The 17,969-nt window shown below is 38.0% G+C and overlaps 1 protein-coding gene across 2 annotated transcripts in view; it reads left to right on the top strand.

The window, feature by feature from the left end:
* Positions 1-17,969, top strand: part of CRB1 (crumbs cell polarity complex component 1) — a 101,944-nt gene that overhangs the window by 50,151 nt on the left and 33,824 nt on the right. For both annotated transcript variants that reach the window (XM_072042143.1, XM_027463097.3), the window contains exons 6-7: positions 12,797-13,750; positions 17,242-17,792. In XM_072042143.1, coding sequence (XP_071898244.1) covers positions 12,797-13,750; positions 17,242-17,792 — 1,505 coding nt within the window. The remainder of the gene's footprint in view (positions 1-12,796; positions 13,751-17,241; positions 17,793-17,969) is intronic.

The following is a 17,969-nucleotide window of genomic DNA, read 5'->3' as shown; positions in this document are numbered from 1 at the left end:
GAATGTCAAGTTCCAACTTGATGTAAATTAAATGGGTTACATTAATAGTCTGGCCTGTGGTAGAAGTGAGTGTTTCGATTCTGGGTTTGACTTCAGGACACGACCTCTTGATCGCACAGGTCAGCACAGATGGGAAATATTGAAGAGGTACCCTAGGATGACGTGGGAAAGAAAGTGCCTTGTACTGATGTATCACAAACTGTCTGATCCATTAAACAGAAGCAATGTCAGACTCTACGGAGAATAAAGCTTGGTTGTCATAGGTCATTACGCTCTTCAAAAAAAAGAGTTGGAAGGAAAATCACAATGATGGAAATCCTCAGGGCTGTCATGCACACATAATCTTCTAAACCTTCTTGAATTAACACTGCCAAGCCTACATATAGCGTGAAGGGATTCAAGAATCCAAATATTCTTATTTTTTACAGTACAACCGTGTCTCAGATTTCCCACTGATCCCATTGTAAACAATTATTTGACAACATAGAGCATTTTAAATATAAAAGCAGGTTATCACCACAACTGGGACTCATAGTTATGTGATTAGGTCTTAAGTAGACTTGTATCCATGATAGCAATCATGTGAGCAAGCCCAAGCAAAATATAGATGTTCAAGGAGAAGAAACAGGTGAAGGTTATGAGAAGTTTTAATCGCCATTATTATTATTATTTGCTTTGGAAAACTATTTCATGCCTTTAAAATTTAATTTCTCTTGAATTGTCCACAGTGATGGTGCAGACCAGTAATACCATCCTTTCTTGAACAGATAAGTTTGTGTGTATATAGAGAGAGTTATATCACAGAATCATATGACTGTTGAAATCAGAAGACATCTCTTGAAATCATTTAGTGCAAACCCCTTGCTCTAAGCAGGGTAAGCTAGGGCAGTTTGTGCCTTCCCTGGGTTCTATACTGTGAAGAGTCTTCTTTTCTCCCTCCCCTGCAGGTATTTACATGCACTGAGAAGATCTCCCCCGAGCCTTCTCCTCCCCAGGCTGAACAACCCTGTCTCTCTCAGCCTTTCCTCACAGACAGATTTTCCCATCTCTTAATCACCTTCATGGCCCTTTGCTGGACCTGCTGCAGGACAGCCACTTGTTTCTTGTAGCTGGGGAGCCCAGAGCTAGACTTGACGTGGTCTCATCAGTGCTGAGAGAGGCAAAGGGTCACCTCCCTTGAGCTCCTGGCAGCAATTGTCCTAATACAGCCCAGAAGCTGTTGGACTTCTTTGCTGCGAGGGCACATTGGGGTCATGTTCAACTTTTTCACCAGCTTTGCAGCCAGTCAGCCTGATGCACCTCCTGGTGCATGGGATTGCGCCTCTCCAAGTGCAGGGCTTTGCAGTTCCCTTCACTGAACTTCATCAGGGTCTGAAGACTCTTTGTTTCTCCAGTCTGAGGTCTCTCTGAATGGTAGCACAGCCATCTGGCATATCCACTGCTCTTCCCAATTTTGTATACATTGTAAAGTTGTAAAGTTCCCATTTAAATCCACAATCAATAAAAGAATGATAAGAATGATCACTAATGCACTTTTTTTTTTTTTTTTTTTGATTGGACTTGCAAGGTTTATACTTTGCTGGCAATTAGCTATCACTGATGAGTCCCAGGTCTATGGTCTTCTCAAGGAACAACAAAACTGGCTGTATGTGATGCACTAAGTAAAAGCTCGTTTACATGAATTGTTCCCTGTAGCATCTAGCTTTTAATTATTCAAGGTTTGCCAATAAGAGGAACAGAAATGATAAGACCTAATGTTCTTATCTCTGCTCATTTGGACTCTTTGAAATAAACCCAGGTGGCTATAAGGAATAACCCATCTCCGTTCAGGCATCCTGACTGATTTCTTCAGGTATAAGGAGAAGTTCAAAGAAGTTAATCAAGCCTGTTACCGACCATCTGGGTGCTGTTATAATAATTAAATTTCCTTAGAAAAGAACTTCTGCTGATTGTTTGAGAGAAATGGAGTAAGGAAAGCACTCTTTCCCTGGTTGACACTGAATTTTACACTTTCCAAAAACTGTCTCATAAAAGAAAAGAAGGCTATTACAGACAGCTCCTTTGTGCTGATAATTAACTGCGAGAAATAGATTTGGTGGATCTGATTCAGATTGCTCTCCCACCGCTGTAATTCTTGGAGTCTGGCTGTGGTAACAACATGACACTATTACAGTGTATCATAATGATCAATACTGTTATGGCTGTGGGCACTATATTTTCTTAACAAAGAGGATTAAGAATTGTTAGTAGGCCTGTGTGTGAGGCCAGAACATTGCATTCAATACAACCTATAGTAACAAATAGAGAAAACTATTTAAATACTATGTTGTAAGTAGGTCTGCACAGCAGTATGAAGTCATTTGTAGCATCTGAAGACAAACAAAAGCTGGATATAATCTAGCTAAATTGCACACCTGTAATATGACCCAGGTAATCCCTGAAAATGATGGTCACAAGTCTATGGCAAGCACATAAAATATTAGCTGAAGTCCATGTTATCACTTTGCCAGTGGTATGGTTATGTGACCTACTGAAAATGAAGCTACTTTGGGTGTCACACTTCACAGCTTCAAGATATGTTAAGCCTACAAAACCTTGGATAAATACCACCATTGTTCGGGTGAGTTTTCACACTGCAAAAGAACTCATGTTGAAGGGCATGAGAGAAATGAAAAAGTCAAGAGAGTATGATCTACTATTCCCACTGCTATTGAATTTGACTGAAAGATGGCAGTCCACAATTCAAGGTCTTTTGCATCTCCATCTAGTCTATAGCAAGCAAAAGCTTATTTACACAGGAAAGAAAACCCATCAGGTAGAGTAGCAGCCTTATAAAAACTTAGTTTGGTGTAAAAGACTAGATTTTCTGCCTATAAAGTGACAAGAAAGGACGTTCAAATACATCAAGCAAGAACAGAGAAATGTAACTGTACAAGCCATAAATAGAGAAATCTTCATGCAATTTATACAGCTGTACAATACACTGCTTAAAATACACACAGCATGCACATGCATGCTATGTATGTTCACTTGTACATATTTAATGTTTTTTCTATTCTCAGGTCTCCACTCTCAGTTAAGTTCTATAGGCCCAATTAAAACTATGATTTTCTAGCCTGATGGCTTTTTTAGATTCTTTTAATATCGACCGACACTGAAGTTATGTAAATGCAGTACTTTTGTGAGTTGTGGATGCTCACACTGGTTTTAGCAAAATGAAAAATCTTGCAAATGACTGAATATTTTCAAAGCCCTGTTTCCTGGGCAGAGGCCGTTCCACACCAAGCAGCACAGTGGCTGTGCTTGCCCACCTCAGTTAAAACAAACAGGAAGCAGCCAACAAGAGACAAGGTAAAGAAATCCCTCTTAGGGGAGACTAGATGCAGCCTACATTTCTCAATGGATGTGTTCATCAACAGCGAGCACTCTTTTAAAGCCCTTAAGTGTTTGTAGGAGTGAAAATTAATTTGTTTTCCAATTCCAAAGTGAATCATATGCTCCAAACAGATTTTTAAGTCAATGAAACATGACCTTGTACAATCTAATTAAACAACTCAAAGGTATTGGTTGTTTTAAGATCCCTCTGGATACACTTCAGTTCAAATGCACACACATCATCTGTATGTACAAGCTCATAAATCTACAAAAAATGCAAATCAGATCATTAATGCTTTGAATTCAGCAGTCTTACCACAGTCTTTTGAAAGGTAAAACATGAAAAATACCTGAATTATCTATACTCTTTTTTTTTCAGCTTAAAGAACACACAAAAAATGATCTGGAAGCAGAATACAAAATAACTGTCTTTGGCTTCCTAATACCTAATGCATAACCAGGTATAAATACATCAAATTATCTGAAACCCAGTAATCATTCCAGCTTCTTCTCTGGATGGTGTCCTGACCCTGCTTTGAGTGGAAATTTGGACCAGGTGACCAGACTTCTCTGCTCCATTGTATGTGACTACCTTAATTTCATTACAAAAATGCAAGGACTTATTTATTTTTATAATACTTTTTTTTTTTTTTTTTTTTTTTTCAGTTATTTGTCTTCTTTGGCATTGCTCCTGTTGTCTCCTTTCTGCACTTCTATATTTTAGGTCCGATCACTGTATAGACCCCATATATGATCTGCAGTCTTTTTAAGCATTCCTTTACATTTCCTATATATATATCTGTGGTTATACACATACACTCTTGCTCCTCTTACTACCCATGCGTCCCTATGTGTGGCTATCTCAAATGCCAACATAAGTACCTTTGGGGATACCACTGATTCTTTTATTTCCTTTTCCTTTATATTAAGATCCTTGTCACATTTTTCTCTATTTTTTCATCAGTTTAATCTCCAAAATTTTACATGCTAAGTAAGAAATCTCTGCTATCTTAATGCTATCATCTTCCTCCACTTAAATTTGTCTTATTTCTTTTATTCTTCCTTCCTTTCAATCTATCTAACACCTTTCTCCATTTTAACCTGCCACACCCCATGCTCATGGTCTCCCCATCACAGCTCTCCTTCCTCTCATCAGCCCTTCCTAGCTCCTGTCAGTGACATGGCCATAGCTGCACACACGTTACTGCAACCAGAAAAACCACTCAGGAAGGATGCTGCCTGGGAAAACTGGGCTGCCACTGCTCAGTTTTCATTCCTACCTCCATCACTCATCCACAACAGCAGCTGCTTCTTTTACCTATATATAAAGCTGACTCTAGAAGTAGGGAAATGAAAGGAAAATGAGTGCCATGCAGGGACATATTTCTTCACCACGCTTCTCTTTACTCCAGATTCAGACCCTAATCCCACAATTGGATCCACATGGCCGGCTGTGTTAATCGAAATATGGGATGAAGGTGTAGGCTACAAGCAACAGTTTTGCCATGCTGCCCTTCTAGGACATGGCCCCTTGCCATTCACAGCCTATATGTTTCTGACCTCTGGCTGCGCCACTCACACAACCTTGCAAAAGGAGCCCTACAAAGCAGGATCATGGAAAAGGCTGGCTGAGCTACCCAGAAACTGAAGCCAATGCTTAAATCAGTCGGCTGTTTCCAATATTTATAAAATAAAATAAACACACCAGATCTCACTAAACAACTAATCACCTACATGGCTTTTTTTTTTTTTTTTAAATGAAAACTGTTTTAGGTGTGACAAAACATGTGAAACAAGTGGAAAAACATTTCCAAGTACTTTTGCTCTCAAAAACCCTTTAATGATTGAAGAGATTAAGGGATTGGGTTTTTTTACTGCTTTAAAAAAAGAAAACTATTTTTACTGAAAATTCAAACTAGTCTATGAAGCTTCAGGCCTGCAAAATTTGAAAAGATTAAGTTACAGCATGCCATACTGACCGTGGCACATTATGAATTCCATATTCCTCAGCTAGAGTGACATATTTAATGAATAAGCCAAGTCACTCAGCTCTATTTCTATTTCAATATTTTTTCCTAACCAGTATTAACTTTATATGTACATTTCAAATGTCAAGAGGAAAAATAGCAGAATAGTGAATTTGTCTGCAATAAAGGAATAACTAGCAAGGTCTTACAACTTCACAAAACTAGAATTCTACGTGAAAGGTATCATGTGCAAATTATCCCAATGTTAGCAAATGCTTATTATCCTCCTATTTTAAAGTATCCAATTTTCCATATGCTCCAGCTCAGCCTTGTATTCTTTCATTTCACATGAGTTTTTCCTCCTAAAACAGTGACAAAAAATTGCCATACTAGATCAGATCACTGCTCACATTAAGTTCAATATCCAACATAGGCCGGTTCTTAACTGAAGGAAAATAGGAGAATAAAATCCATTTAAATACCCCTTACTTGATCTACACTGATGTACATAAGAGAAAAACCTCCTTCCTGACCTCCATGACAACTGATTTATGCCCAGAAGCATGAATTTTAATTATGATGACATAGAGATGGTCAATTTATTTCCTTGCGCTTACTTACTCATGAACGTGCATTTCCTCCTTCCAGCAAAGAGTAATTATCTCTTTGCAATTATCAGCACAGATGTGGCAAAGTTAGAATTTTCATGATTGTCTGCTAAGACCTGGAGGCCTGAGGAATATATGCGCTGCCAGATCTTTCCGCTGGGCTCAGGATTAATGAGTCCCTTGGAAAAAAAAAAAAAATTCTTTCTGCCTAAAGTAGGATTTTGTAACAGACACTTCCAAAACTGTAAAATATAGGCGGAAGAAGTGTTATTGCAGGCTCTTTGTCTTCATCTTCCATAAAGCATATACTAAATGGTTTGTTACAGTTTAAATTTCTCCAACATTTACTCCTATTTGCATTCTATACCTGGATATGTATCCATAAATGTATGTTTATATACTTTGACACATCTGCAGCTCAGTTGCTGGGAATTATTTTATTCAAGGAAATCACAGGATCATGGAAAACATAGACTCGACAGAATAAACAGACATTGTTTTGCCTATCTGACTTGAATGGGATCAGCTGAGCTGTGTCACACTTTGTACTTCTGTTATCTGACCCATTTTTAAGGAACCAAAGAAAAATGCTATGGCCAGGACTGGGCATCCTGTGCCAAGGCTTTGTTGCCTTACCTTCATGGAAAATATTTTCCTCAAGTCTGGCTTGAATCTTCCTTACTGCAGTACAACTACACAAATTCTTTACTTGTTGACTATGGTCTCAGGGAACAGTGTGTTCCTGTGCTGAAAGACTGTTACCAGGTCTCCTTTCCTCCTCTGGTCTTTAGACTAAATAGCACGACACTTTTAGTCTCTCCTCACAAGTTATATTTTCTAGACCCCTGATTATTCCCATTACTCTTCTCTGAATCCTTCCCAATTGATCCAAACCTTCCTTGAAGTGCAGAACTAAAAGTGTACTCAATATTCCTGCTAAGGTGTGACCAAGCCTTTGTAAACTCATGTGATTATTCCACCTGATTGATGACTATTCTGGCCTGAGACTATACAAACTTAATTAGCCCTTCCTTTTTCAGACCATTGCTCCAGTTTCTTAAACTCATCCAAAAAGCTAATTTCTAACACAGACAAAGTTGCTCTTAACCCTGCATTAACATAAAACTTAATAAGCAAACTTTCTATTCCATCACCCACGTCTTTTATGAAATTTCTGTGCAGGATTTTGAAAGTTTTAAACCCAGGTTTATAGTGGTTTCATATAGATTATTTTCCTCATTTTGTATATGAAAATGTTATCAAAGACAATACCGTATTTATTAGTGTTACTGTATAGACCTTACAATAATTAGCATAAACACCATCTTCTATAACTCACTTTTTCTTGGCACTTGTTAAAAACAAAACAAAACAACAAAAAAACCAAACAACTTCTGATGGTTCTGACATGGCTTCAAACAGTTAGCTAAATATCCTGGTGTGATGTTCTCCAGTCTTGGAGTGTCATCAGCTCAGTGTTTTCCCTGAGCTGTGTTAATGTACGTTTATCCCAACTTGCTGACAATGTATATGTTCATAATCTTACCTCAAAACATTTGTCAGGATCATGTTGTAAAAGGAGGCTGAGAACCTCCAAATTTTTCTTGTTATTTTCAAAATAAAAATGCATTTTTAGCGCTACAGCTATTTCAAGCTGTAGCATCAGACATCTGACAAGTACATGCATAATACCTTACCAACATCAACTTTCTTTTGTTTAAAACTTACTTACCTACCTTTCAAGGAGTCTGGATGACATTCTCACACTGCGGTACTTGTGTTCATAACAGAAATAATCACTCTACGTCTGTATCTTAGGCTGGAAGGAAAAGCAGATTTCTGAGCACCACGATGGAAGTAACTGTACTGTAGATTAACTGAATCCGGAATTGTATCTTGTGTACAGGTCTTTTGGTAAACCTAAAAACACATTTCAAACAAGGTCAGGAATTTCCTAATTAATGAATAAATGATCTGAGGGAGGGGGAGAAATTGAAAAACATCTGCTTGCAAAAAAAATCAACATTTATTTCTCAGGGCCAGGCTGCAGTTCCTGGATGAAAACAGAGAATGATACCAGAGGCCCAGAGAGCACTCAGGACTTCCCAAGCGGAGATGAACACCACGTCCTGCACTGCCCGCAAGATCCTTCACAACTTACAGCATAGGGAGCAAAAACAAAAAAATATATTGGAATACAACCTCACATAGTCCTGACTACTGGACTACAGAGATAATTTCCAATTCAGTGATAAATTTATTTATATAATATTTATAATGTGGAGGAAATAAGGTAGGCTGAGAGAGACTTCAGGATCCATGATTCAGGTTTTAAAATGGCAAACAAACAAACAAACAAAAAAAATCTGAAAGATCTGAATGTATAGTTTGTCATACACTGGATGTATGGTATAAACAGCAACCCAGGGAAAGATGCTCTCGCTTTATAAGTATTTCAGAGATATCACAGAGATACTGTTCTAGCAATATTCTATGCAAATCATAAATTTACCAAGTAAATAAAGTGTAATGGAAGGAAAAAAAGTGCTGTTTGCATTGTCACAGACATAAATACTTCAGTCTACGGAACTCTATAATTATAGTTTTTCATTAAATTAGGGCCAAATCAAAAATGCCTTGCTCAAGAGATGAAGAAGAAAAATCTTTCAATGATTTTTTTTTCTGTCTTTAGCACATTCAGAAATCTACAGACATAAATTTTCAGCAAGCAGAACAATGAATGCCAGCGGAACAAAAATAAACAAAGGCAGACACAACTGTAGGTCTTTTCTTTCTGCTTACTGACATATACAGTTTTTTGAATGACAGTGACTATAAAAAGGTTGATCTTGGTAAATAAACCTCTTGAAAATGAAAACAATATTTATTGGTTCTTAAAAGAAAAACAATATAAAACAGTAAAAAGTGACAAATCAGTTTTGAAGAGATCTTAGAAATATGCCTTTTTGTCAAACATCACCGAAGTTCAGTTTGAGCACACTGGGACTGAACACTCTGAAGAAGCGTATAAGTAGAATACATATCTATTACGTAAGCAGTTTAATGAGTCTTACTTTAAGCCTTGTTGATCTGGCTTGGACAAAATACACCATCAGACTACATCAGCAGGTACAGAAGTGGAACAAGCTAATCCTGGAAAAGAAGCCTTTATAGCAAGAACTGTTTTGAATTTTGCAGAAATTTATTTTGTGGACTGCGTAAATGCTAAACAATCTTTTTACTTCAGAAAAAGATGGTTGCAACTAGGATACAGGTTTACATCATTTTAATGACAATGTTTACAGGTAAATATTTTCTTTTTGGGAAATGTTATGTGTACTTAGGTAATACTGAGTATGTCACGTCTATCCAGACTGCTTGCTTGTACTTGCATGATGATTTATAAAGTGTCAAGGAACGGGAAAGTAGAGAGATTTCTGACTAGAGGTGTGTGTAAAAAGTGTAATTTGGGTAACACATATATTTGTTTAATCAAAATGAAAGTTAGTGGCATTTAGCAAAAGTATGCTTGAATAATTGCTTTTGTCATTCTGCTTCTGTAAGAAAACCTTTTCTGCTAAATATGAAACATAGTTTAATTAAGAGGTTAATGGGTAGATAATAGCTCTAATGGTAGTGTGTAAGTGAAAAAAGGAGACGAAGTTATGAGTGGGGTTGTCAAACAAAGTCAAAGGAGCTGTTTCATCTCTGTTTTGAATAAAAATTTACAGGAGGAAAAATTAACTATTATCTATCAAAATATAATAAAAAATAAAATATATTTATCTGAAATTTTAGGTAGGCATATAATATATTTAGAAGATAAAATGGTTTCAATTCCAAAACACAAACATGTTTAGCTGAGCCGATGCATGTAACTACAGAAAAAAAAAAATAGCTCCCCTTGCACTTGCTTTTGGTATATCTTTTCAGAATCCTTTTTTTTTTTTTTTAATGCTAACTTCTCTTCCAACCTGAGCTATTTGAACTGCTTATACAGTTCTATAAATATTGACTAATCCTTTTATCTAGAGTGCTTTTATCTTGAGTGACAGTGGTCTTTGCATAGCAGTTGGCAGATAACAAGCAATATCAACCACCACTTGTAAGAACAGCTGATTTATTTATTCCTTCTATGAAGAAAAATGGTTTATTGCTTGTCTTTTGGTGTGACCTATATTTATGTTTGTGCTAATCTTATTATGAAATAGCAGACATTGAATCTGTATTTATATGTATACATAAACAAATATTTATAGAGGTATCCACAAAATCATTATTTTTCAACATATTAATACCATTACTTAGAAAATAAGCATTTGTATTCAGTCACTGAAATGCTTATGAAATTATATATATATAGAGAGAGGTCTCTCTGTGATAGTCACTTTGCATTTAGTAACTGATATTATTCACTATGGGCAAAGAATGCACTACCAATTTGTTTCTTTTCATAAAACAAATTTAATTTCTTCCTTAGACACTGATGCTTGTGTTATTAGTGTGTTATCTAAACTTATAGACAGAAACATATCTGATTTCCAAATAAGTTTAGCATGTTCATGAAACCATCTCATTAATTTTCCTTTCAATTTTATGAGGTAGAGAACAACACAGACACTGAACGTAACTGTGAAGTTGGGTTCAGTTCACGCATCTATTTCACCCTTTCAAAGGACAACAACACTATTGCAACACTGACCACAAGCTGCAAGGCAAAGATGATGCCTTGCAGGTGCTGTGGGATAATAAACAAACATACTCGGAGCTGAACATGCAGCAGCTAAGCATCTAGACAGTCTCTGTAGCATGCCAGTCACTTGTCTGATGTTTTCTATGAAAGGTTTAATAGGAGCTCCTGGTCTGTAAATCCTTATGTTTGTCCTGACCACCCTAAGGCTTTATGGCAAGGCATACATACCCGATCCTACTGCTTTTAGGCTGTATTAATTTTTCTCTCTGACACAAAAACCCAATGAGACCAATATTTCTACAGCTGTCATAGTAAAACTGAGTAGTACACAAGACCCGTGGTCACATTGCCGTGTATGTCAAAGCAGGAGATGTACTAAAACATTGACTGAAACAGGAAACAGCTCACGGTAACTTCACTTTTCATATACTAGAACAGTAAAAGCAGGACAAGTCGCTAACACAGAAATTGCCACAAACTGGGTAAAGCAGTCATTGTTCTGGCCCCCAGTCAGTCAAGGTTTGGGAAGTGCATGTCACTTTGAGAAAGTCAGGCCTAATGATTCATATTTCTGCCAGATGCCACTACACATTAAGGTATACACAGACATCTCACATCGGAATAAATATAAGCCTGGCTCGAAAAGAGAGGCTGCTGTGGTAAAACCCCACTGTCAGACCAGAAAGAGCACTACAGTGCTTGGTAGTTTCTGCTTCAAGCTTCGGATCATGTGCTGTAATTGAAGGAGGGCACTGCGGTGAGGAAGATCACTGCTAAGAGGGCCTTTTGCATACATGCTGTGATCACTTCACTCTGTCCAATCTTTAAAACAAATCTTGGCCAACTCCCAGGTCCCTTCTGGCTCTCAGAACTTACCGCTCCCTGAGATGGGTCTAGTTACAATTGTGATTGAATAAAACGGACAGGCGGGGAATTAGCCTGAGTAGATACGTTTATCTGCTGCTGTTTGAAGCTATTCGTTGTGGCTGGATGCTGCTCTGTGATTTTCCATGAAAAACGACTGCGTTTTGCTATAAAAATAAAGCTCTGTGTGAATTTGCATGTAAAACTAGGTGTGGTGCCTTGTACCTCTCTGCAACCCTGAGAGTCCTAGCATACCTCAGGATCTAATTTACAGGCACCTAACATGATAAGCCAGTGACGAGCTGCTTGAGGCAATGCTACTGCAGGGACAGGCATAATTATGTCTAGTAATTACTTTGTGCAGACAATACTTTGCAGTTAGTTCCGAACTAGCATTTCATATTCTTCTCCAGAACGGGGGAAATACTAAGAGCTGTATTTTGCATGAGTCTTCAAAAAAACATTTGGATATTTTGAATGCTTCCAAGGGGGATAAGAAACAGATTTTCCCTGATCCATTTCATACTTATCAGTCACTTGAATGTTCAAGGGAGAATTACTATAATTACAATTTTATAGATAAACAATACTGAAGAGGGATAAACGGATAAGTTTTACAAGGCAAACAGATTTGTCTTTGTGCAGCCTGACCCACTATGCATACTTGGTTTACATCTATCAAATTCCAGTCAAGTTGAGATGAGGAGCTCTCCTTTACACAATACACAAGAAACCATGCACTACATGGAAGAGAAGCAGCTATGACTCACTATCACCCGTGCTTTAATCATCAGGCTCTGGGATGTTTGGGAAGACACTCTGTTCCTCTTTTCTTTATAGTTTGCAAATAGGATAAGTAAAGGATGTTTCCCTGTAGATACACAGTACCAGTAACATTTTTCTGGGCCACATGGGTTCAAACCCTTCCAATAGCTTTTCTCACATCCTCATCTCCCACGACAATTCTCCTCTTAGTATGAGATATAGCTGATGAACCAGAAATCACCTCTGCTTCCATCTGTGAAGACCTGCAACATGCAACTGCTCCTGAAATGTGCAACTGCACGTTTACTGTGGTCAAGGTGCATCTCACCGTACCTCACCCCAATTTTGATAGGATTCAGGGATGCTTTTTGCATTTCTCACTGTTACACTGCACAGTTCCCTGCTCACTCTGAGAATTTTATTCTTAAATTAAAGATAATTTAAGAAAGCACAGGTTCTTAAAAACACAATTCTGGGCTCTAGTTGTTCACTCCAAAATGTCTAATTCTTTGTTTGTTCTTCAGGTATTCACTGTGATGAAGACATCAATGAATGTTACATGAACCCTTGCCAAAATGGTGGAATTTGTGAGAATTTTCCTGGGAATTACACTTGCCATTGCCCACCTGCAGACAAAGAAGGGATTTATTACGGCGGCTGGAACTGCACAGAAATTCTCCATGGCTGTACTGATCAGCAATGCCAAAATAATGGAATTTGTATCCCACATTTAAAAAATGGCCAACATGGATTCAGCTGCATATGCTCACCTGGATATACTGGAATACACTGTGAAACCATAACTACATTTTCTTTTCAAGGAAACAGTTTCCTTTGGTTGAAGAATCCCACGACCCCTAAAAAGGAATCTTTCTATAATGTGAACCTGAGGTTTCAGACTGTGCAACCCACAACCCTTCTGTTTCATCGAGGGGAGAAAGACACATTCGTGAAGCTGGAGTTACTGAATGGCTACTTACACTTGTCTGTGCAAGTCAAAAACCAGCCACGGGCTCTTTTGCATATTTCACATAATGTCAGTGATGGAGAATGGCATTCAGTGGAGGTAACCTTGGCAAGAGCTGTTACTCTTAATTTACTTGACAGCTCTTGTGCAGAATCATGTGTCAATAAAACTTCTGCTATGATAGATAATGATCACGTGAGGCTTGCATTTCAGAGCACATTTTTGGGCAGCTTACCAGTGGGGAACGTTAGCAGCAGCTCTCTGCTTAACATCAATAATATACATTCTACACCTTCATTTGTAGGCTGTCTTCAGGATATTGAAATAGACTTGAATGTTATTACTCCAGAGAATGCATCACCTGAATCGTCTTTAAATGTCAAGACAGGATGTACTAAAAAGGACTGGTGTGAAAACCACCCCTGTCAGAATAGGGGACGCTGCACCAACCTGTGGCTGAGTTACCACTGCGATTGCTACCGGCCTTACACAGGGCCCCACTGCTCAGCAGGTAAGATCATGCTGTTGGCATTAGTGGTTGTTCAAAACATACCGGCCTGCTTATCTCAGTGATGAACCAGCGTGTGCCTTAGGATCTCTGGAACTTATTGCCCACTGGTAAGAAAGCACAAGAGGTTAGTAGTAGCACATGTTCATTATTTTCTAGTTACTTTCCCAGGAAGGCTGCTTTTCAGCCTGACAAAAAAAAAAAAAAAAGTCAGGCTAAACTGGTGGATTCTGCTCATCCAGTTTTAAAATCTTCTTAGCACTCTTAGCACTCCATAAACTCTGGAAAACTGTAGTTCACTGGAGTAAAATTTAGAAAGCAACCAAGTCACTTGGAGTTGAAGTCTTATTTTCAAAGCATTCTTTCAAAATTTTATCCTCAAGCTCTCTAGGCTTTTATAAAGAAACTCATTTAAGGCAATAATAAGCCAGCAAAAGTACTGCATGTTAAAATAAAAAAAAAAAAAAAGAGAGAGAGAGAGAGAGAGAGAGATTCCAATTTTACAAAATGAATGGGATTATGCTATTAACTTAATCTGATTAGCCTGAGGAGAAGCCAGGGCTTCAGAGACCGGGACCGAGGCCCATTCATCTCAGCCAAGTACAACACAGCTCTGGGCAGCAGCTGGCAGAGGCTGCTGCTGCCAGATAACTTTGGTGACCAGAGGAAGATGTGTCCCTGTCTCAGTGAACAGAAGAGCACATCTCAGAAAACAGCCCCTTTGGCAGCGACAACCAGGGATTCAAAAGCTGGCAATGCCTGTAGCACGTTCCCTGCTAGAAGTCATCTTTCCAAGTGCAGTCCGAGGCCAAGTGGGAGGACACGAGCAGGTCCCTGCACAGCTCCCTGCTGTACCACATCTGGTGCGGGAATGGCAGTGAGTAACTCTGGAGCTGTAAATAAGCACCCCTCAGGAATGTCTTGGGGTGGGCTCTGCAATCCTTCCTCAGTAAACATTTTAGGGGTTTTGAAAAATGCACAGGGCTGAGTCCTCCCTGCAGTGCCTTGCCCCTGCTTCCCCATCTGTCCCCTTACTAACCACGCACACATGTTCAACCACAGCAAATGTTTAGGGAAGAAGAATACATACAATAATATGTAGATACACAGATAAAAAAATATATACATATATATATATATATATATATATACATTTACCAAGAAATCTAAAAAATGAAGTGCCACAGCAGTGCTGTGGTCAGGTGAGAACGGACAGACTAACCTGGTATAGGCTGGCAGGGCAGCACCGCGGCCAGGGAAGCCACACTGACCTGCACCAGCTGAACGACTGGCCCCAAGGGCCTATTGGATGTATTGCTGCAGAAAGCTGCAGCTTGAAATGCATTTCAAAATGTTCAAATACAAGTTCATTTTGTATGCTATACTTAACAGTTATCAATACTTTTCAATATTGTTTTTTTTCCCTTATTGCAAAATGACAGAGTCTGAGAGGTAATTGTAACAGACTGCTTTGAAGTCTAGCTGTAATTTATCCAAATGTTTGGAAAGCAACTTTGGAGTATAGGACAACATCTGGTAAATATGTTTGCCTCCTTATATGAAGCAAAATTAAAACCAGTCAGGGCCAGGAGAGGCTTATACTGGCATTAGAACTGTTGAGAATGATTAGAAAGTGTGCTTTTTTTTTTTTTCTTCTGCTGACCACAATATTCCTTGCAAATCATGGCACCATGCCATTTTGATACATAGGTTCTAGATATATGCCATATTTAAAAGGCTGTGACAGGTTTCTTAAAAGGCAGAGTGGGGGAGACTTGTGGTAAAGGATAACGTAAGAAACGCTAGTGTCTTTTTGAAGAAAAGTTGCTGCCAAGTATTTAATTGACAAGAAGCAATATTTTCTCTACATACACAAAATAACAAACAGATGTTGACTCATTTTGATCAACATCCACATGTTGTGACCCAAGAGGTTAATATTGACCAAGGTGATGCTAGCCATCTCATCAAACAGATCAGACTGATGATATATATGTATATGTATGTATTTATAAATAGAGGGAAATACAACAAAGTAATTGTAAACATGAAATACCTCTTTGAAGACTAATGATTCATAACTCTAGCTGAAATTTTCTTTTTACTGACATGAAAAATATTTCAGTCTCTAGTACCAATATTACAGAAGAGGTATTGGCTAAAGAGGTATCATGCCTCAAAACACCCATTCCAACAAGCACATATTTCTACATACCAGATTTTTAGCAGTCATCTAAAAATAAAGGTAATCTTATGCAAAGAACCATTTTTTTTTTTTAATTAATTTATGAAATCATTTAGGAACAAGCAAGGGATTTTTTCCTGTCGCTAAATAATACTACTTTGCCACATAGTAGTGCAGTGTGATTATTAAGGGTCTGTTAGGGGCTTCACAGTCAGTACCCTATTTTCATTGCTTATTTTAATGTAGTCATAAAAAAAGAGTAGTGCTGCAGGCAGGAACTTGGCCTACGAGGTCTCACTCTAAGAGTTTTACTGCGCAAAAGGGGACTGACTGTTCAGCTATGTGAGCATTAAAAAAAAAAGGCTTGGTTTGTTCTTTCTATGAATTTGATATATTAAAAAATAGCTCTTGAAAGTGTTTAGGCAGGAAGTCTGTAATGCTGAGGACAAGATCATGAAACTTGAAGTGTAAAAATAGAAACACTTTGTTGTGCTTTAACGAGATGATTCATCAGAATAAAATACGGTTTGGACTACATATTTGGTATCCTTACAAGTCTGAAAATCATTACTGAAAATAGAGAGTAAGGCAGGGAGACAGATGTTTTTGGTTTAATCGTTTTAATTGATAAGCAAAAAAAAATAAAAAGGCTTACTCAGTCCTGCATCATTTTTCCCTGTGACACAGTAGTATTATGAGCACTCAGGAATGAGCAGGACTCAAATGAGCACGTACTGAGCTCCAGCAACAGAAAGTCTGTTGAAGAACTGGGGAGCCTATGCAGGACAAAATGGGTGTGCTATTTGGAAGTTGTACACAAGAGATATTTGCTGAGCAGCTTTTGACTATTTCTGTGATTGAAATCAATGCAAAATAGAAAATCACATAGATCCAGAATTATATTAACTTCCATGGTCATCAAAGGATCAAACCAGTTTCTTTCAAAATTATCTTTCTGATGACCAATCCAGGAAAATGGAGAAATCTGTCCTTATTTAACTGTTTGAAAACACAGCATTACACAGAGCATGATAAAGGGGAAAAATATGCACAATAATATAACATCTGGTCCTGTACTGTGGCCTAATGTTACAGCCATGGAGGCCTACAGAAGTTTGGGAATAGAAGCCCTTTATGGATGGATCAAGTCCTTATACATCCATTAATACCAGCACATCTTACTACCATAAGTAAATATTACCAGAAGTAGCTATTTGATCATTGTATTGGCTTCTTTGTCATTTAGCCCTAACTATTTTGTTTTTCTCCATTCTCTTTCTTTCTTTTTTCCCGTCTCGCTAATCCCAAGAGTATATTCCGGGCCGGTTTGGATCTGAGGACTCTTCAGGCTATGCTGCTTTTTCTGTTGATGCCACTCAGAATGAAAATCTGAATATATCAATGTTTGTCCGAACACGCAAATCTTCTGGCTTGTTACTGGCTTTGAGAAACAGTACCTCTGTCTACCTAATAGTCTACTTAGAAGGTGGGAAACTCACAGTGTTAGCTCTAAATTCCACAAAATTAGTAGGGAAACACTCTATGAATGATGGAAACTTCTACTTAATAATGTTAAAAATAGAACCAAGTAAGATTGAACTGTTCCAGTCCTCCCGATACCTAGGCTTTATTTCTACTCCAGTACTATCCACCCAGAGCAAGAAAATTCTTTACATTGGAGGCCTACCAGATAACAGAGAAACTAATAGAAATGGCAGGTATTTCAAAGGCTGCATCCAAGATGTAAGAGTGAATAACCAGCCACTGGAATTCTTCCCCATCACCAACTCACAGAATTCTTTTGTCAACCGAACCCTGATCAATGTCACCCGAGGCTGCATGGGTGACAACCTCTGCAAGGTAAGAAGGACATTTTTTTGTAACATCTTCACAAGTTCGTCATGGGTAATTAAAAAATAATATTTATTACCCTTCCATGCAATATTTGATAATAATGATATCTTAGGAAAATGTGTAGAAATGCTAGAAAAAAGCAGATTCTGTTACATTACATATGATGGATAGCAGCAGCAAGAG

This window comes from Anas platyrhynchos, chromosome 8, assembly GCF_047663525.1.
Source record: "Anas platyrhynchos isolate ZD024472 breed Pekin duck chromosome 8, IASCAAS_PekinDuck_T2T, whole genome shotgun sequence".
Classification (NCBI taxonomy): domain Eukaryota; kingdom Metazoa; phylum Chordata; class Aves; order Anseriformes; family Anatidae; genus Anas; species Anas platyrhynchos.
Note: the sequence above shows the minus strand (reverse complement) of the source record. Positions and strands in the feature narration are given on the sequence as shown.